Source organism: Leptopilina boulardi, unplaced genomic scaffold (assembly GCF_019393585.1).
Source record: "Leptopilina boulardi isolate dan_hultmark-lab unplaced genomic scaffold, ZJU_Lbou_2.1 LbouV2_4, whole genome shotgun sequence".
Classification (NCBI taxonomy): Eukaryota; Metazoa; Arthropoda; class Insecta; order Hymenoptera; family Figitidae; genus Leptopilina; species Leptopilina boulardi.
In genome coordinates this window covers 820,011-842,180 of record NW_026137973.1, presented here as the reverse complement: position 1 = coordinate 842,180, position 22,170 = coordinate 820,011, and the positions used below count along the sequence as shown (strand labels likewise).

General features: G+C 32.8%; 1 protein-coding gene across 1 annotated transcript; it reads right to left on the bottom strand.

Moving 5' to 3' along the window:
* Nucleotides 1-11,122: 11,122 nt before the first annotated feature.
* On the bottom strand, nt 11,123-17,137 carry LOC127289172 (LIM/homeobox protein Lhx3-like). Its single transcript, XM_051316970.1, has 2 exons — nt 16,603-17,137; nt 11,123-11,335 (listed from the first exon to the last, which is right to left on the bottom strand). Exons 1-2 carry the CDS (start codon nt 16,954-16,956, stop codon nt 11,123-11,125), a joined length of 567 nt encoding a protein of 188 aa, XP_051172927.1. The 5' UTR covers nt 16,957-17,137.
* Nucleotides 17,138-22,170: the final 5,033 nt, after the last annotated feature.

The following is a 22,170-nucleotide window of genomic DNA, read 5'->3' as shown; positions in this document are numbered from 1 at the left end:
ATCCGTTATTTCTTTTTTTTTTTTGGTGCAATCTGCGTCATTTATTGTTATTTATAATTAAATTTTTTTAAAATTTAATTTTTAAAACGCGCGGCTTATAAAAAGCGATGAAAGTAAAAAAAAATTCTTTACTCACAGTCTGTACTGATATAATCATGATGAAACTGTATATATATATATATAGAGAGAGAATGAGACTCACCTGTAACAGAAAAAAAATAAGATTACATTAGTATCAGAATTATAAGAGGAGGGAAAATTTTAATGGTGAATTACATTTGAAAAATATATATGATTCAAATTAAAGGAATGTGACTTTAAAACTACAAGTTTCGCATGCGTAGTCATTAATTTTGTGTCTCAAGTTTCTTGACAAGATGACGAGTTACTTTTTGAAACGTGACCGGAACATTTTAATAATCCCCGGCATTTTATATATATAATACTTTAGAGAAATTTAACTTAAAATAAAGAAAGCGACAAATAATTTTAAAAAGAACAAATTTAAAACTGTCACAATTAACAGAGGGGAGAAGAAAAATTTTAATCACTTTTTGTAAAAAAAATTAATTATTTTCCTAAAGAAATAAAATTAAAATTATTAAATGCTATAAATTAAGTTTGTAGTTATCTAAAGTAATAATTTTTTAAATAAATTAATTAATATCTTTTAAAATAAATAATTAAAAATATCAAATGCAAGTGCAATAATAAGTAAAAAATAATTCCCAATTTTCTTTAATCAACTAACTAAAACTCTCATTGGCTTTCTTGTGTAATTATCCAATCAGCTTTTGGGTAATTGAAGTTTTTAAGGACCAATCTGCATCTTAAGAGAGGTATTTAAAGTCTTTTCGCCTATCTAAGCTGTTTACGTTCTTGTTTTTTTTTCTCTCCTTTTTGTTTTTTATAATTATCTTTTCGAAGAATCACAGAATCGTTCTTCTTTCACAAGGCATTATATGCAGGTGAATTTTTCTACCTCGAATGCGTGAAAGTATATACATATACAATATACAAAACTGGTTCGGCCAGGCCAAACCTGATAATTTATGTGCGCGTCAATCAACTCAGTAAATACTAATTAACACCTTTTTCCTCGGCGGAAGTTTTACACATATTATATAGAAGAAAATACATTTTGAAATTTAAGGAAAACGCAACTTCCTGCTTATATTAAAATTTAATTTTTTTTATTATATTATTATTATTTTTTTTATTTATTACAATATTGATAATATAATGGAGAATAATTTAAAAAAAAAAACGTTCTAGAAAATTGAATATTAAAAAAAAATAATCTAAAACACTGAATAAATTATTTTTAATCACTCTTATATTCTCCCTCACTCTTTTCTCTTTTGCGCATGCAAATGAAACAAGGGAATGCAATCACTGCCTATACGTCGTCACACACATTTTTTTGACGAGAAGGAAATCAACGGAAGGTAAACATAATTTATTGGAAATATTGTGTACCAAGCCGCATCTCTTACCCCTTTTCACCCCCTCCCACCCACTCCCTCACCCCTCTTCCTCTTTTACCCTCTACTATACCCGTATCAACATTTTCACAAGGGGAAAACGCAGATGTGTCTCGTTTCATCCCTGGTAATTGCTTATTAAATTCCTAGCGGGGTGAGGAAAGAGAAGGGAGTGGGGTAGTTTGGGAAGGGGTTAGAGGTGAAGGCACCACAATCTTCTCTCTCTCTCTCTCTCTCTCTCTCTCTCTCTCTCTCTCTCTCTCTCTCTCTCTCTCTCTCTCTCTCTCTCTCTCTCTCTCTCTCTCTCTCTCTCTCTCTCTCTCTCTCTCTCTCTCTCTCTCTCTCTCTCTCTCTCTCTCTCTCTCTCTCTACAACCTTCCACCTCCTTTTTCAACTTCCTTTTATATATACAAGAGAGAAAGAGAGAGAGAGAGAGAATGGAATGGCGGGTAAATCGATTTCAAAGGGGTGCTTTCTTTCTCCCTTCCATTTCGCCCCCCCCTCCCAACCACCCTTTCTCCGCCACCAGATGGAGGAGAATTGTTTTCCAGTTAACGTGAAAATATGCCTCCATGCTTGTAGTAAAAGAGACAGGCGGATCTTGCCGCGTAATTGGATTATTAATTAGATTGTTAATGAGACAGATTTTGTGTTAAAATGGGTTGGGGAAGGTGGAAGGCGGGGGAGGGGGGGGGGTGTTGCGTAACAAAGCGAACGACTTTATCGATCTACCAAACCAACCAACCTATTCCTCTTCCTTATATATACACTCAAACCAAAAGCGTTCTTCTCCGTTGATAATTCTCTTGTAAAGGAATTGTCTTTGTTATATAATAGACGATTTTCATATAATATGCTCAACCCGCGTTTAAATTTTTGTTTTTGTTACATGAATTCAGGACCAGGTCTAAGAGGGGCAGTTGTCCTGGGCATTAAATTTTTACAAGACTACAAAATTTTTGTATAAAACTAATTTATTTTTATGTAAAAAATATTGAATTGCCCTGGGCGCCACTTATTTTTCTAAAGCCGATCCTGAATTTGCGGTTTATTTGAAAAATATCACCGTTCTAAACGACAAAAAAATTTTGTCGAAAAATAGAAATGGACAAGTATGTTATTTCATAACATATAACCTAGAGAAATTTTAAATATAAAATTCAATCGAGGGACCCTAATTCACTTGTTACGTCACTGTTTTGAGGTTATGTTACCAAATAATGAAAGAAAAATGCTCATCCATTTCCATATTTAATCGAAATTTTTTATAGTTTAGGATATTGAAATTTTTGTTTAAAAAAACATTTTTTTTTTTTTCTCTTAATAATCTGATTTTTCAGGACCGGCTGTAAACAAATTGGGGCCCGGGAAAAATGTTTAGTATTTTTTTCAAAAAATTTTCCAATGGAAAATCCTTGACCATTGATTTTAACACGCTAATTGGCTTTTATGCGCGTCATAATCTTGATATGATGTGAAAAGATGAAAAATGTGATTTATTTAGCACGACACGACCATGAGAACACAAAAAGAGAGAGAACAAAGGCAGAGTGTGCGCGAGCCTTCCAAGTTTTCAAACTGACAACATAGCAATATATATATATATAGTTAAAAGAGAGGCCTCAGCACGAGAGCCTGCTTGCAATTGAGGGAATAACGATTGTTTGTCCAATTACGCCAGCGTCGATAAATATAATCGTGAGCGCGAGACCCAAAGTTTGCCCGCAAGGGATCGACAAGGATGCCCTCACGTGTTACTTGAAACTTGAGAGAGTGTAACAGAGAGAAAGAGAGATAGACACGCTGGGGTGAGGGGACAAATAAGGGATGGAGATAGCCTTTGTTTTCAAGGCTAATAACAAGTTTACTTCAATATATTTTAATCAGGAACGGCACAATATAGGGTCAGTATTGTCCTGGGCGCCAAATTTTGGAAAGATTTAAAAATTCTAAGTTTTTAATAGTAGACAAAAATTTAATCAGTTGAAATTTTGAAAAATTCTTATTTTTTCGAGTGAAATGAAGAAAAGATGCGGGTCAGAACTTGTGAGAAAAAAAAATCACGTCAAGGGATAAAAAAAATAAGATGCAGGTACCAGTTACACCTGAAATCAAGTGTCGTGATCTTTCAGTTTGCACGTTCAGGATATTTAGATACCCTCAAGGTTCGACCTTTCGCACTGCAGTCGTGCTTAATTAATCGTAACGATCAAAGATCTCTCTTCTCGTTCGTTTTCTCTCTCTCCTTACTACGAATTTGCAATTAGAAAGGAACTCTTACGTATATATGCACTCACTAGTTTTCTATAATTAAATTTTTTCTCACCTATTGCTGTTTTCAAATAAAAATATTTATTTATTTATTGGTGTAGGAAAACTATTTATAAAAAAGGGTTTTTATTTTTTTCGGAAGTAAAAAAAAATATTTGATTTAAAAAGCGTGAAAATGTAGAGGGGAAAATAATGTAAAGTCCCCCCCCCCTCTCTTTCTCATCAAAAATGACAAATTTGAAGTGACAAGTGCATAAATCCTAGTAGAGACAAGATCGGTTAAAGATCGAAACTACCTGACTTCTATTTTGAATGACGACGGTAAGGCGTTTTGTCATTCGAGGCACGCCGACATAATTTAATATATTAGGTACACATAAGCGACGGCTGATCGCGGTTATTAGGTTGAGTACACGGCACAAGCCCCCAACGGAACGACCCCTGACCCCTTTCCTTCCACAACCCTCATCGCCATCTACCCTGTCCCCCTCTTTTCATGCGACGAACGTCGGTCGTCTCTGTGCGCGCTTTTCCCCCCATCGTCGTAGTCTCGCAATTCGTATTGCGAGGATAGTTGCTATGCCGCTTGCAGCCGCGAAATAGGATTATTATTATAGTCGTGTCCCTTCCTTCCTCCCTTCCATCCTTATATACCTTCACCCCTTCCTCTCTCTCCAGAATCCCTCATCCCAAACGTGGCACGTAGTCCCAATGCGAATTTTCAACCTTGTCACATTTTTAACTTACACAGAGAGAGAGACATTCTTCAAAATTATCAGTTCGCTGAAATAAAAAAAAAAAAAAAGAGAAAAAAAATTGTCTTTTAAAGACTTTTTTTAGACCGCGGCAAAATTGAAATTCTCGCCAGGAATACTTTGATTTGTTTTATTACAATCAATTTTTCGATTGAGAGATAAAAAAACAAATTTTTATCTTTATTTTGCTTTAGCTTCTTTTGTATATTTTAATTTAGACAACATATACAATATCAGCTAGCGCAAAAAATTTTCGACTAACAAATTTTGAGAAAAAATAATTTTTAATCAAAAGTTCTCAATTTTTGGTCCAAAATTTTGTATTTTTCAAAATGGTCTTCTAAAAACCGACTATTTCTCCAAATCATGTCTTTATTAACATGTTAAATTATTTTAAAAAAATATATTTATATACAGTAAATCCTCTTGTCATTAATAAAGTAACCTCAAAAACAGGAACCCGTCGTTTTTTTTCTTTTTTTTTTTTGCTTTTAAAGAAAACAAATTGATCAATTTATCCACTATTTTTTTGCGAATTGCCACTGGAAACGTATTTTCACAAGCAAATTACCCACAGGGAAATTTTTCAAAGAGAAGAGTGAGTGAGAGAGGTAGTATGTGTTTGAAGCAAATAAAAAGTGCCATAGAGGGAACTCTTTTTTTTTAAATATAACTTTAGCTTTAAAAGATATTTTCAACAAAAAAAAAAAAAAAAACATAACAGAACAATTATAATCTTATCAGAGAATCATAATTTTATTTTAAAAAAAATTCTTAAAAACAAACAAAATGATATTAAAACTATAAAAATATAAACATTGAATGTAAATTTTTACGCTCTTGAAAAACAAAAATCTCAAGTCGATTTCAATTGTCATGTTTTGTTATAGTAAAAAAATAACTAATCTCCCTTTTTTGAATAATCCGTTTATTTTCAATTTTTTCCCCAGTTGAAAATCAATATTAAAAGATAAAGAGGTGAAAAAAATAATAAATTTCTGACTAAAGGTGCGCTTAAATCACTGATAGGCGCCTGTGTGAATATATAAACGTGTGAAATTTGTACGAGGGAAATATGCACGGCGCGGGTTTTCTCGTTGCGGACAAAACGATGACAAAGTTTATTTTCTTTATTTCCCGACGTACGCGAGAAGCGGCTCGCTTGAAAAAATATTACCTCTTCCTCCTTCTCTATGACAAACTCCCCCCCCCACTTTTACGCACATATATACCCCCCTCTCTCTCCCTCAGGTGATATTGTATCTCTCTCTCTCTCTCTCTTACTATACATTGCAGCTTTTTTTCAACGAGTGAGTTTTGGATTAAAATTCATGGAAGGCTGCCGACCGACAAACGGTTCGTATATAGTGAGTGAGGAAGATAAAACGTGGCTGGGAGAAAAGTTGGTTAAAAAAGGAAAAAAAAAAAGAAAGTAGGAGGGAGAAAAGAATTTTGTGCTTTCAGTTGGAAAAAGCCTATGCAAAAACCATGTAAAGAGCCTCCCCTGTCGTTTTAAAGGCACACCATATTCACATAAATTCAATGATTATACATGAAGTGCTCTTTAATTTATTCCCAAGGAACAATTTTTCCATTTTTTTGGTCATTCTATATTTCATTCTTTCTTAATTACATGCTTTTTAATTGAAACTTGTTTTTAGATATAGAAAATAAATTTTCAAAAATTAAAATTTAATAATTGAATTAAGAGAAAAATATTTTTACTCTCAAAAATTCAAATGCCACACACATTTTAAAGCGTCGCATGTGAAAATGTATATATATATATATATATATATATATATATATATATATATATATATTGAACGAAGAGTCATAATTCACTCGGGGAGCGCAGATTTGTCAGGCTACAATTTTATTTGGCTATGGATTAAGTTCTCTCGCGCGCTCGTATTACGTTTCGAATTTATCGACGCTTATTTGCGGCACGCGCATTTAAACCGAATCATGAGGTCGGTCAACCTGCTCTGTTTACTTTTCACAGTGAAATTTGATAACTCACCCACAGTCTCATTTCAACGTATTATATCAATTTTTTATTTTTTAACAAATTTTCACACACAATTTTTTTTTTTCTTTCAATTTCTTGTAATTGTTTTGTCTTGAAAAAAAAATTGGGCCTATTTTAAACCTAGTGAGTAAAGTATCTTCCTTTGTATCTAGGGAGTAAAATATCCTTTTTAGATCACAGGCAGAAAAATACTATTCTTAGTCTAAGAAGTGTATTTGAAAAAAAATTTTCATTATGTTTAAAAATCATAGAATTTAATTCTCCCATAAAAATTTTTCTTAATACGCAGAAAAAATTATTAGATTAACGATTTTCTATTTGTCCGATAGGATTTTATCTCTTTTTTTTTGCGTCGATCCATTTTCCTTTTCTTTGTTTATTTTTTTCCTTTTCTTTCTTTTTTTTTTTTTGGGAGACTGTCTTTGATAAATACACTATACCTCCCAATAAAGTTTTGGTTGCGGTGTGCCATCGCGAGCATTTTTCAATTAGCGAAAACAAAGGACAACAGTGCAATAATTGCAACAAAGCGAAAACAAAACAAGCAAAAAAAAAAATCCCCCCCCTTCCCGCACCCGGAGTAATTGGCCAGGCTGGTTTGTTGTTGTCGCCATCGTTGTTGTTCAGGGGGGGTTTTTTTTTCTGGGATTACCCGGGGATCCGATCCACCTGGACTGTACTTTTGCGCGCATCGAGAGTGAAAAAGATAGACTTGCGTCAAAAGTATTTCCGAGGCGCCAGGACAAATTTGCTTCAACGATAGACAGTCGCATTTATAATTCACCAACTCGAAAAAAAAGCTCTTTCTGTATGCGACAGCTCGTTTGTTTTTTCTCTTTTTTTTCCCCCTTTTACTGCCTTGTCTTCGTTCTTCGATCGTCAATGCGTGTGAACCCGGCCTAATGTAAATTTCCCTTTCATGATCTTAACTTTTTCCTCCAACTTTTTTGTAAATTCAAATTTCTTTTTTCATTTTTTAAAAACATTTCTTAATCAAAAATTTATTACCTTTTTTAATTTGTTTCATATGTGTGTGTGTGTGTGAAAAGAAAATAAAAAGCGGAAAAATTGAATTAAAATAGTTTTTTTTTTTTTTCTTAAGGCGATACACATGAATTGCTGTGTAGCAGGGCTAGGTAGGTGGTGGAGAGGTAGCAATTAACTTCTCGCGAGAGATTAGTGCAAGATATTACGAGATATCGAACGACTTAACGGCAACACGCGAGAGACTTCAAAAAGCAGTAATAAACTGCCTCTAATGAACCCCTTATCGCCATCGCGCCACCCTCTCTTTCTCTTACCCTTTTTCACTCAAAAGCCCTTCTCCCTCTGTGGCCCTCCCTCTTCTGACATAAGTAACCAACAACCTTGATGTATACGTGACAGTATAAGGGGTTACAGCCGACATTTTCAAATTTACCGACTATTCTTGCCTTATTTCGAGAGAATGAACGATAAGAAATTATTATTGTGATATCGATCCCAGTTAGCTAATTACTATGTACGATGTAATCTATTTTGTCCTCTATATAGTCGCAAGTAATGACGTTAAAATAATTTTTATTACCTTTTTTCTCTAACGCTTTTTCTTTATTTCATATGTTATATATTTAGAAACAGAAAAAAAGGCAATAGGTCATTTGGAAAAGAAAAATTATACTATAATTATAGTAGTTGATAAATAATTCAAAAGGGGTTACAATGTCAAGTGTGTATAGTTTATGAAACTGATTTTAAATGAGGCTTAAATTTTTTGTATTAAATCGATAGTGCGAGCCAACTTTGAAGAAAAAATATTTTTGATTCTATAATTATATAGTGAGCCAACTGTACTTTGAACCGTTTGAAGCTACCGTACTGAATTGATGGCGACCAAACCCTACCAATTTGTAGCTACCGCACTCTGGCTTTAATGTAAACTGCTAGCGACCCAACCCTGTTAATCTAGAACCTACCCAATGATTCTTATTTTCTACCAAATTATAAAATAAAAACAACAGAAGAATAATGTTACTAATTATTAATATATAACTAATATTACAAATAAGATACCAGTTCTAGAAAATTTTAAACATAACCTATCAAATTTTTCTTTTGTAAAATTTGTCATAATGCAGTCACCCTTTAAAAAAAAGTTTTCAACCTACCTCTCCCGAGGAGTACTTACAATTCGAGAGAAACTGAAATTGTGCCATTTTAATGGTGTGTGGGTGAATGTATGTTGAAAGAGGGATGGGGAAGGAGTGTTCGTTTCTTTTGGATTCAAGGAATGTTTCAATCAGTTTGATTGAAGGGCTGAGCCACGGCAAGAGGGTAAACTCGATTTACAGCCGTGTAGGGAGAGACGACGGTTTTTGGGGGCGAGAGGGAGAGGAAGTATATATATATATATATAGAAACGGGTGCCTGCGGTGGACCGGGATTTTGAGATAGTATGTGTATAGAGAGAGAGAGAGAGGGGGTGCGGGGGTGCCACAATCACCGGGATGCGTCCAATCACCCTCTCCTCTCGTCAAGCAAGCTTACGTTTCGACTGGTGTGCTGCACACGAGGAAATTCCTCGTCATAGCGGGAAAGAGGTTTTTGAGAAGCGCGAGAGAAGAGAAAGCAAGGCACAGCAAGCCAATCATCGCTTCGGCATTCCGTTGGAACATGTCTAGTAGTCGACGACTACGACGACAACGAAGTCTCGCGCTCCTGCTTTGCCCTAGATGTGCAATCAGACCAACCATCCACCGCATCCTCTAACCCACCTATCCTCACCCTCCCCCCTCCATTCCCTCATCCTACTTCTGGACGAATACCAAATTCTAGCAATTTGGTAGCTAGGTACTTTGTTGAATCAACATGATTGGGCTTGACGAAATCCACTAGGGTGCGTCTACATTGACTAGACATTCTCTCTCTTTCTCCGTCTTACTTTCTTTCTGCCTCATTATTATAAAAAACATTTAGCCAATATATTTGAAAACTATGGTTTACCAATAAGGAGAAGAAAATTATTATTGAAATTACTGTTACTTAAAGTGGTTTATCACAATTTAATTAATTATTAACGGTACCCTTCCATTTATATGAATAGGTATTATTGCAAGAGAGTTTATACTAAGTGAATGCAGTATATGTATTTACTATAGATGATTTTATAAAGTTGAGTTCTGTGTGCACAATCCACGAGCTAGGATGAAAAACCGGTTTTCGAAATACGACTGTAGGGGAACATGTCAATTGCAACTGAAGGAGAGAGAGAGAGAGAGAGAGAGAGAGAGAGAAAGACAGAGATTGTTTATAGTTGATGATGACGCTATTTGAATAAGGAGTAAGTAATCAATAAAAACTTTTTCAAAATAAAAATTAAAAAACATAAAAATATTTACTTTTATCGAATAGAGGTTAGGTATTTCAAATCGATTATTATTAATTAAATCAATGAATCTATACATAAAGTAGACAAGGGAAAAAATACACGTCTCTTGATGATGAGAGAATTTATGACTCTATTGGCTGTATATATGAATTTTTCGAAATCCATTAATCAATGCTTCCAGGAGGCTAATGAATTCTAGACGCAGGAAATAAATTAGAAATCAGTTAGAAACTAAAGTAGTTAATGATCTATTCCTACGGTAGCCTCTCGTAAATGTCGATCTTAAATTATTTATCTTCAAATCACTAAATTTTTATATAAGTATAAATATAATTAGGAATTTGAAATTAATTTTTAGTATTTGTTGAATTAAAACTAAAGAATATAGTAACCGAACCCTGAAGCTATCACACTCCACCCCTACTATTCATTAATAGCAACCCAACCTTGCTGGATTTTAGCTACCTCACTATGGTCACATTGAAGCGACCCAACCCTGACTGCTTTTAGCCAACACTCTACTAGTGACTATTTATCATAGTACGGTAGCCCCAAACGAACAGGGTTGGCTCGCTATCAAAACAGAAACCTAAAAAAATAATAATTAAAATTTTAATTAATAATAAAAAAAAAACTCAAGAATTACAATTATTAATATTATAATTATTTTGGATATTCGTTACGAAATATTATACCTCGGGACATTTCTGTCACCATCGTACATTAATAAAGCAATCAAGTGGAGAAAAATGTAATAAGACAAGTTCAAAGATATACACATACATACGTGTCCAAAAGTACATTTTACTTGAGTTACACACATTTTGAAGCCCCGCAAAGTCGATCTATTCCGGGAGGGCGGTCTAACTAAGTTCAGCGTCTGTTTCTCATTAAATTGCGCTCTGACCTCGAATCCTCTAAATTTGGAACGGTCTCCCCGTGTACGATTAGGTACCTCTATATACCTCCTCTCTTCACAGCGGTTCGACACACACACACACACATATACACAGAGTAAGAGAGAGAGAGACTTTGACCTCGGAAATTAGACACATTCGAAAATATTACGAGTCGTTTCCAAGAAAACTAAACTTTGATTTATCCCATGTAATTCTTCTCACACTTTTTTAGAATATTTTTCTTCTCCCCCTCCCACCCCTCTTTCTTCTATTTTAGAATTTTAATAAATTAAAATTTCAAGAAAAAATAATTCTTACCTTCTATAATCACTTTTGCAGAGGATCATTTGATTTTTAGCATAACAGCTAGGTCCAATGTCGGCTAATAATGATCCACACGCTGTACATTTTAGACAATTATTATGCCAATAGCGATCCAATGCGTAATAGACGTGCCTATCGACAATTCGGCAACCGCATCCCGCACATGGTTGAATGCCCACTGATCCCTCATGTCCTGCTTCTTGCTATAATCAAAACCAAAGAGACTTTAATGCTTTTTGCTTTAACAATATTACATATATATGTTCAAAATACATTTTAACGATTTTCAAAAAATATTTACCACTATAAAAAAAATCCTATAAATATCAAAGTAAAGGAAAATAAAAAAAGTGTTCTTTTCTGCTCTAGTGATTTCCTTTTTAAGCTAATGTAAGAGATTCAGTGACTTTGGAGTTTATAATTTTTCTCAGACTAAGAACTCTCTATATATATATAATAAAGTAATACTTATGGTACAGTCATTTACTTGTATAGTTGAGATTAAGGTGTGTCTCATGAAACGGGACCGGGGCTGTGCGACCCGGATCATGTGTGCGTAACTTTTTCACATTTCTTTCAGTTTCATATATGTATTTATATTTTAAATTGTAAAATAAAAGAATTAGCATAAAGAATAGAAAAAAGTCCCCCCCTGGGGGGTTTCTTTTCTTTTTCTCTTTCTCTCTATAACACTAAACGAAACTAATTTTTTAACTGACAATCAATTAGTTTTTTTATTGCTTTAAACTGACATTAGTATCTTTCAAGATCTTTTTGAGAGACAAGTTCCCACACTATATTCGTCTGTTGTATAAATATATTTCTCATAGTAATGAACTGTGTGTTTATTATTTGTAAGCAAATCAATTTTTGAATTTATTTTTTACCGTTAATGTCCGTCTAGATAAATGGAAAAAAAACTATTTTCAAATTTACGTTTGATAGTTTACGAAAAATTGATCTGAAATTTATAAAAAATATTTCTTTATATATTCATTAATTGTAACAAATTTTACAATATTTCAAGTATATACATAAAGGGACAATTGTTGAAAATTGTTTAAATATAAAGAAAATCTAATATTTTCAAGAAAATAGTAAATCAAAGAAATTTCAATGAGAGGAGAACTCTAAATATTAATATTTGTTTAATTTTTCTATAAAATTTTCAGTAAATGTTCCTTTATGTATTTATTAATTATAATGAAAATTTTAGAATTCTTTGCAATGCTAGAAATTGAGTTATTTAAATGCAAATTTAAATCAAGTAAATCAGATTAACGAAATCAAGTTAAAAATCAATTTTTAGACAAATTATTCGTCTTTTAGCACTGGAAAAAAGTTTTGCAATTTTTAAAAAAATTTCAAATTAATCATAATATTTCTTCAAAAAATTATATGAAAATTTAAAGAAAATCAACTAGTAGTCGCGTAGAGGTTTCAACAATTTTTTCTTAAAATTCTCAACTTAAATATAGAAAAAAATATTAAATGGTAAAATTTTTTCAAAATCTTTGAACACAAAAAATTATGACTTTTTTCAAATAATAATAGTAGCCGCGGAGAGCGTCAGAAATTTTTTTTTCAAATTTTAAGAAAATGTTTAATTATGAATTTTTTAAATGTGTAACTTTTAAACTCGCTTTGAGATATTGAAACTTTAATTTAAAAATTTAATTTTTACACACATTTAAAACATACACAATGCAACATTTTTTCAACACTGCAAAAAGAAGTATCTTATTTTAAGATGTTTTGGTAGCGTTTTTAAGACATTAAGACATTTTAAACATCTAAATGCTACCAAAACATCTTAAAATAAGATACTTCTTTTTGCAGTGAAGTTTAAAAAAAATTTGCAAGTTTTTCAAAAAAATACTGAACCGGATTTCATTCTTGCTGGTACAAACAACAAAACTGTATTTCTTAAAAAAAAATTGTAAACCATAAATATAAAGTATAATTTTTTTTTATTGAAAGACACCTCCGTAGCTACTTTAACAGAATTTAAAATAAAGAAAAAACGGTAAAATATAGAGATGCACTTAATTGAAACCATTACGTAATCTAAGTTTAATCGTGGCACTAATGGGATCCTTACAATCCTGTCGCCGGGGAAGCACTTCATTTGAGGCATACGCGACGTGATAGTGCTGTGATAGTGATGAGTGTGAAGCTCCATTTTCGTTTCTGTACAGTCTCAAACTAAATACACAAGTTTTTTTGTTTTTTAAATTATTTTTCCACAAAAGTAGCGTGCGGACGTCTATCTCTAGAGAGAGAGAGAGTCGTTCTTGACAGAGACCGGTTAAGGTTAGGTTCACTGTCGCGGACACTTACAACCCACGCGGATCACTTGTTTTTCTATTCCATTTTCTTTTCTCACACAAATAAATACCTCAAGAAACACTTCACTAATATCGATGATAGTGATGATGAAAAATCCAAATCTTGACAAAAACTATTTAGGAACAAAATGTAAGAAATACATCACATCATAGAGAGAGAAAAAAAACAGCAAGGCACAAACTCTTGAGGACCTTGGTATTCCACTCGCTAGTCCACTTGTTGATCCCGAGAGATCTCAGACCCGTTATTATTCCCGTCTTAAGATCTCAAGGTCGGTGCACTCGAGCCGAAACGCTCCTGCCGTCGTCGTCTCTCTCACTTTTCACAGAGAGAAAAAGAGCACACTTCACTTTTTTTTATATTGTAAAAAAAACAGAACTTCACTCTCGATTGCCTTTTAAAATTCACAAGAACATTAATCGATTGCTTTCCATTTCATTTGTCTTCGTACGAAAAAAAGACTAATCCGTTAATCTATTAATTCCTTTTTTTCCAAATTCACTGATAAGACTCACTTTCTTTTTTTATTGGCGAAAATTATGAGAAAAAAAAAAGAAATGAGAAATTTATTTACGAAATTGAAAGAGTAAGAAAAAGACGAAGTTACCCCGACCGGAGTCAGGATTCAACTGAAGGGGCCTCTCTCTCTCTTCTACAGTTTCGAACACAATCATTTGGAGTGGGGAGGGAAATAAAAAGGCAAGTCTAGAAAGGCCCCTAACGTCAAAAAAGGAGTGGGGAGACATGGTGGAGAGAGAGAGAGAGGGGGGAAGGGTCCCCCTTGTCCGCCTCTCCGCCCCTATTCAATTATATTTCTCCACGGTAAATGCCCATATTGTTACGTTTGTCAATGGTAAGCTAAGTGAGGGTCACGATATATAGTCGCGGTAGGATAATTCACAGAGAGAATTCTGTCTCTCTCTTTCTCTCCTAGAAACCCTATGGTATTTATTGAAGAGTCTCTTTTTGGTTAGGACCTTGGTTAGGACCTTTTTTCTTCTCTCTCACTCCTTGCTCTTCCTACAACAACCGGTCCCTTTTGCTCTTCTTTCTCTCTCTCTCTCTCTTCTTTTTCATCTCTTTCTTCAAACCCTATACTGAACGACAAGAAGAACTTTTAAGCTCGCTTTTAAAGTTCTTCTTGATTCTTCGCCGATTTTCTAGGCTCCTTGAGATTCAAGTCCTCTGGAATGTGAGGTATCAATTTAACAAAGGGGAATGTATGCACGTGCTCCAAATTAATGGTCTTCTCCTTCAAGTAGTTGATATTATCTCTTATTATCCTTTAATTTTGTATATTCGTACTTTTAAGGTGAAACTTGTTCCTTTTTCAAACTTTTAAGAAAATTTTAGACAAAGACTGTCAGAAATTAGTTAATTACTAGTCGAGGGTAAATTTAAAAAAAATGTTCACGATCACTTTTACATGATACGCCTATCCGTTTCCGAACTGTAACAAAAGTTTTGTTCAACTGGGACTGGTCAGTTCCATTCCCAAACTTTAACGAAATTTTAAATCAATTAGGATGAAAATTTGTTTTAATTTGCTCAGAGTAAATTATAAATAACGTCTCAAATTATCTTATTAGATTACACATATACATTTCCAAATTTCAAACCAATCACGAATTGTTGGTAAAATTATTCTTCTAATTTTTTTGGTGTAAATTAGAGAATAAATTACAAACTAACGTTGCGAATTGCTACGCATATCAATTTACAAACATTAACGAAATTTTAGAGCAATTTCAATTATATAAAATAAATTATTCCTTGGTTATTAATATAAATTAGTTAATTAAATTTTATTATAAAGAATAGGATATATACGTTTCGAAATTTGAACGTTATTTTAGACCAATTAGGTCATTGAAAATTATTCTTTAGTTTCTAGTGGCATATTTAACCATAAAATATGAAATATATGATTATTTTATATATGTACACTGTCAACAAAATTAGAAATATAAAGAATGGGGAAAAAACAATAATCCTTCGACCACAACATGAAACATATGCCATATCTATATAAGAGAGACAGTATAATTTTAAAACTATTTGTTCACCACAATACTATATATATATAATATATCCATGAACTATTCAACTTCGCTATATAGCATACTTCCGGTTGAAACTTTCTCTCACGGTCATTCTCGCGGGACGAGTTATATAGAAAGTAGTAAAGCACATCACACGATTTATCTACTCCAATCTAAGTGAAAAAATACATATATAAATTTATATATATATATATATATATAATTTTCAATGGAATATTTTATAAAATTTTCTCTAAAGTTTCTAATAGAAAATTTCAAGCTGTCAAACTATATATATATATTAATATAAAAGACAATTAAGAGAGATTCATTTGTCCCAGAAAAACAATAAAACATGGTATTTGTGAAAATAATATTGAGACTTAAATAAAATGTTAATAATATATTACAATTATAATGGATTTACGATTCATTAGTTTATCTACATCCATCGTAATAATTATAGTTAAATTTATATATATTGTATAGTGTGAATGGAATTCTGCTTTCCACACACGGACGAATACAATTTAATGACATTTTGTAGTAAGAGGGATATTTAACGAAACAGTATATGTATATATATATATATACGAGTATGTTTCCCTGTGTATTCATTTGGAAATGTAATTTACATGAATGCAAATCACAAGCAAAGAGTTACGATCATTCGAACGTTTAAACGGCATATGTCAGGGCAGCTAATGCTAATGAGATACAAAATGTTTACGTAACCTTATGGTGTCCCGTGCGCGAAATCGATTAATCCTTTAATATATACGACTTATTTTTTTGCATAAAATTATTGTTGTTGATAATATATACATATATAGTTTTGTTCTCTAAAGGGATTTTATTGACCATGAAAAAATATTTACTATAAAGGTCAAAACAATTTACTAATCTTTTTTTAAAAAAATCATAAATCTACATCTCCCCTTCTTGATTTCCAATAATTTTTCCCAAATTATCTGACAGCTGTTTGCAATATTTTTCCCTCTCACACATAAACACAAAAACAGGTGAATAATCACGTGTGAGGGTAAAAATTTTTTAAAAAGAAATATATATATATATACCTTTAAAGTACAATTGTTGTTGTGATTAACTGGAGGATAGGGCAGATGTCCCGATAGGTGAGGATGAGAATGACTCTGATGATGAGGTTGATCACCCAACATATTTCCCGGCCCATGATGATGACCATTACTATTTAAGCCCTGTCCACTTTGTAATGTTGAATAAGGGGTATTCGAGTCAGGTTGTGCTCCATATGGGGGTGAATGTGGACTTGGATCTGGGGTAGTGGTAGTACCATTGCCTCCGCCTCCTCCACCACCACCTCCACCACCCGTTGAATAACCATGATGGGGTCCACCTTGAGCATGATGAGGACTCCCAGCAAGTGATGGATGGTGGGTGTACGGGTTCATACCAGCGGCCAAAGCGCTCGCCAGCTTGAATGATTCAAGGGTGGGCCTCAAGAGCCCACCTCTCAGATGATGCAAATAAAACGAAAGTTCAGGACTCTACTGCCCCAATGCCAGATTATTGCGGCACCTCCTGCTCGAGCAGCACTTCCGCTTGAACTACAAAAAGAAACAAACAAAAATTTCATTAATAAAATAGATAAAATAACATCATTACTATCGCTAATTATTATCATAAGAATTCCTATATCAGTAAAGTAAAAACATACACTCACACAAATAGAACAAGACTCTCGGCTAAATAAAATATTCCTTTTTTGTGAGTCAATTTACAACCGCCACAGATCGTGTCTGTGACTCTCATTCGTTGGAAAATTGCAGTACAGGACAGGGGGTTGTGGTGCTTGGTTAGAATAATTCGCCAAGGAAGGAACTATATATATACAGGGGAAGTTTTTACGATCAACCGAGGCAATTCGCGAAAGAGTTCGTCAGCCAAAGAAATATTTAAATTCAATCCGGATGCGAGGGCAGTAAAGCAGGACGAATCGTTGGAGACGAAAGCAGCTCTATATAGCAGCAGTAGCAGTTCCAACACACGACGCGCAGGGGGAGAAAGACAAGAGGGAAGAGGAGAGTAAAGGGGGTAAGAGGGGGGGGGTAAAGTTAACTGGGACTTTCTGTGTGTCCAAACCCTCCTTCCGGTTGTACCGCCGCACACCCGAACAAAACGGATACGCTGACTATATATATACATAAGACGTATTCAAAAACCCCGGGAGAGAGAAACGAGGGAGGCTCACCCACAGTAAAACCAGCGTTTTATGAGTATTGCATTCTGCTACTTTACTTCAGGGCTAGCCCTCTTCTTCGTTATCCGCTTTAATTAAGTATTCTATCGTTTTAATTATATTCCAAGACGCGTACCGCCTCCCGCCATAGATAAGAACCGCGCGTTATTGTCAAAATGAAGACAATTTCTCTTCTTCGTTTAATTTTTTCTCTAATGATTTCTAAAATTAATAATTCTCAAAATTTAGAAACACTGATGAGGGTCTAATGTCTTTTTTTTGGGGGGAAATTTATTTTTTAAATTTCTTTTTAGATGTAGGGCGTTTCGAATTATTTTTGATCGATTTGACCAATTGTATTAGTGTATATATATATATATATATATATACACGAAATCTTTAGCGGAAACGACCAGGACCATTGTGTAGCGAAGCGAACAAAAGCTTCTTCTAATTACTTGCCTTTATGATCTTTTCCGGCGTCCAATCAGATTTCCTCATTTCCCTGGGCCCTCTGGAAAGTAATCTCATTAACTCGGCTACCGCTTCAACTACCCTCCGCGCTACCACTCTTCGGCCACTATCATCACTCCTTCCTATACTTTTACCCCCTCCCACCTCTTTTGGGGGCTAGAGAATACATTCTACAACTTGCTGGATCCTCTCTTACTCTCCTGTCCATCTCCGGATTAATGGTTTATTTAGACAAATGAGAAAGACAATGGTTTATAAAATAGGTTTTTTTTTTTTGGGTAATCGGATTTACGTTTTTATTTAAAAAAAAAACTTTTCTTTTTTTAAGGATAAAAATTAATTTTTTAATTAGAATCCAGATGAAATGTAACAATTTGTAAAATCATAAATTTTTGTTCTAAAACTTTCAACATCTGGCATCAATTTGTGTGAAAAATTCTCAAGTACTTAAATTTTGCTAACAGTAAAATTCTCTCTTTTTTTATGGAGGACATAGATATATAAAATATTTGCTTTCTATTTGTCTCTTAAAAGTTATAAATGTATATTGTGTGAAGTCTGAACTCAGCCCCCTTTAGAGGAATAGTCATATATATATATATACATATATATGTGTATAGTAAAGAAAAGTATGTTCCACAGGATTATTGTATTCAGAATTAGACCCTACTTCAGCTAAACCATAAAATCTTGTGAGTCAAAATTCTATAGAATGGGGAAACAAGTTGTATATTTTAAATTTTACCTTTCGCGCGCAGGTAACATTTACCTTTAATTCTCAAGTGTTTGAAAAATTTTAAGCTTTACTTGCTGGACACAGAAACATTATTGTCGAGAGTTTTTAAAACTTTCAGAATCATACAAAATCAATATAATTATATTAATAATATAATGCAATTATAATGTATATGTTTATTGAAAATTCAATTTAAAATTTTCTCATGATCTGTAAAATGATAAAAATTTCTTAATTCCTTAAGGTAGTTAGTTCTATATTCTATATGTATATATATGTATGCAATTCTCTGCTATAGGTATCGACTGCACAACAAACGTACCACCTGCCGCTTCCAATTAAACCTCGAGGCGTTATTTGCTAATTTCACTGTTAATTGTTTACCGTTAATTACTCGCGAATAAGGAAATATCCGTGACACGCTCCGCGCGGAGGTTGGATTAAAGAATTAATTATTGATCATTGTGTGAACAAAATGAGCGCGCAAATAAAATTGATTAGAATTTTATGTATAGCAGAATCCTAGATTTGATAAATAAGTTTTAATACAAAAAATAAAAATTAAATAATAAGAAGAATTTTCATTTAAAAACACTGAAAATTCTTTTTTTTTTTAAATAAATCTATAGGAAGAAGAAAATTTCATTATTTTTTTCTATATTGTACGTGGCACGCGAAACTACTTGTAAGGAATGCGTATTCATTGAATCTGATAAACCATATAGGATAACAAGATGATAATGTGAGAATATACTGGTAATTACTAGAATGATAATAATGACAAGAAACAGTGAACTATATACAGTATATATAGACAACTATAGGATGGAACCGAGCGATCTGGAACGATAGCAATAATTAATGATCACAATCGTATATATACGAAAATGAGGACCGTCGAAGACTAGACGATAACAAGCGGTCCAGCGATCTTATTAGCGATAAGTTTAGTGATAACAAGAAAGCTTTGATATTGATAATGATAATAATTATATATATAAATACTCCAATCAGGAACATCTGTACATAACGAAGAAGTGACACTACTCCATCGATGCGATTTATTGATTTTATATATATCTACTCTATAATTACATAAATGAATGAAAGTTCATTTTAGCACAATTTAAACATTTTTGACCCAAGTGTGTGGTGCGTGTACCAAAAAACAATTTTTTTCTCCATATAAAATTAATTTTAAAATGAAATTTTAACAAATTAGAAAAAAATTATCCTTTCAGAATATTATGTATAACAATAATTATTGTAGAAGCCAGAAGCGGTAACCGATAGACGGACGGACAGACAGACGCCAAAGTCTCTCATCGTCGTGTTTTATGTATGAGGTTTTTGGCCCTTGGCTATATATATATATTATACACACAAAACTGAGAGAAACCAATTAATTATAAACTCTCTCTATATATATAATTTAAAACTTAATTAACTTCTGATAAAAATGGTAATTAATTAACTTCCGAATGGAAAAGGAATTGTTAATGACTTTTTCTAATGATTTCATCACTGATATAATATTATATACATTAAAAGTTTATACATATATATATATATATATATATATATATATATATATATATATATATATATATATATATATATATATATGTCATTAATATATGGTAAACAGTTCTGGGTATATATAAAGGATGATTTCTTGTCGCGCACGTATATAAAAAATTGAAAATAATTAATATTATACTCGTAACATGTGAAATTGGTTGACAAAATTCTAATAGAATTTAGTTATATATAGAAAGTTTTTTCTTTTCCTTGACATTTTTTTTTTCTTTTTAAATTCATTTAATTTAAACGTAAATTAGCTTCATAGCAGCACATTTGCTTAATGTAGAAACGCGTATAGTAATGATTTCACAAATTTCAATTAAAGTTTAATTAATGAACTGACATTCGAGCAGGCACGCTAGACCAGAAGGAGAGAGAGAGAGTGAGAGTGAGTGAGTGAGAGAGGCCCCTTCAATATTAGACTCGAGTGGATTAATATCTTTAAGCGTATCAGCAATCAGACTATACACCACGTACCACTAAACGAGTCTCACGAACCTGTTAAGCTCGAAACTTTCCAACCTAGTTTCACCAAGTTGGTTAAATAATTTTAATTCTAAACATTTTCATTAAATAACTCAAAAAGTTTAATTGATAAAATTAAAAAGTCAGTATATATATATATGTATATAGAATTTCAGTTTCGATATACATACATACAGGTTCATGCAAAATTCTTATATTTAAGATATTTCTCTAAAAAATGGGTTTTGTTTTTGATATCAAATTTTTAAATTTATTATAATTGAATAAAATGAAAAACAACAATTAAATAAGAATATATTTGTTATAGAGGTAAATATTTGTTTGTTTCCTATAAGTATAACAGTCGGCAGAAAGTCTACAGACTGCTGTCTGCTGAAAGTATAGTTGTTCAAAAAGTATTTTTATTTTCTACTTTTTGCTCCCCTTTTTCCTCGTTTCATTTTTTTCAGTTTCATATTTCTCTATATTTGTAAAATATTCTCTCTCTCTCTCTCTCTCTCTCTCTCTCTCTCTCTCTCTCTCGGCACATCTCATCGTATCCTGACGTACTTAATTAAATACGTATTAAGGTTCTGAGTGTATTCCGATGTTCCGATTTGCGGGTTCTCTCGCAAATTGTGGCTGTATGTCTTCATACATGTGCGCATGTATGTTTCGGTGTTTTCGCAGAGAGCTGTACATATATATATATAGAAATTTAAGTTTAGTCTTTGTAGTCGCTTCGCGCATCAATACAAATATAAGAAAATCACATAATTTCTGAATTTCACAATATGAAACTACTTTACAGTTTAATAATTTTTGACCCAAGTATGCGCGGTATATACCAAAAAAATGCCAGAAATTTGTTTTTAGCACAACTTAATCATTTTAGACCCAAGTGTGTAGTTTATGTACCAAAAGAATTTCGGAAATTTCTTTTTAGTACAATAAAATAACACAGCCCCACAAAAAAAAAGTGTCATGTACTTTTGACCGGAATACCCTAACCCTATGTATTTTGACGCGCTGAACACGAATCCGAAGTCCGTTTTGCTCCATCACGTCAGGATTTTTTTCTAACCTCAAAAAACATGTCGGATTTTGAGAAGTAGGCAAATTTTTTAAAAATTGATGTATTAACTTCAAACTTGGTATCTGGGGGTT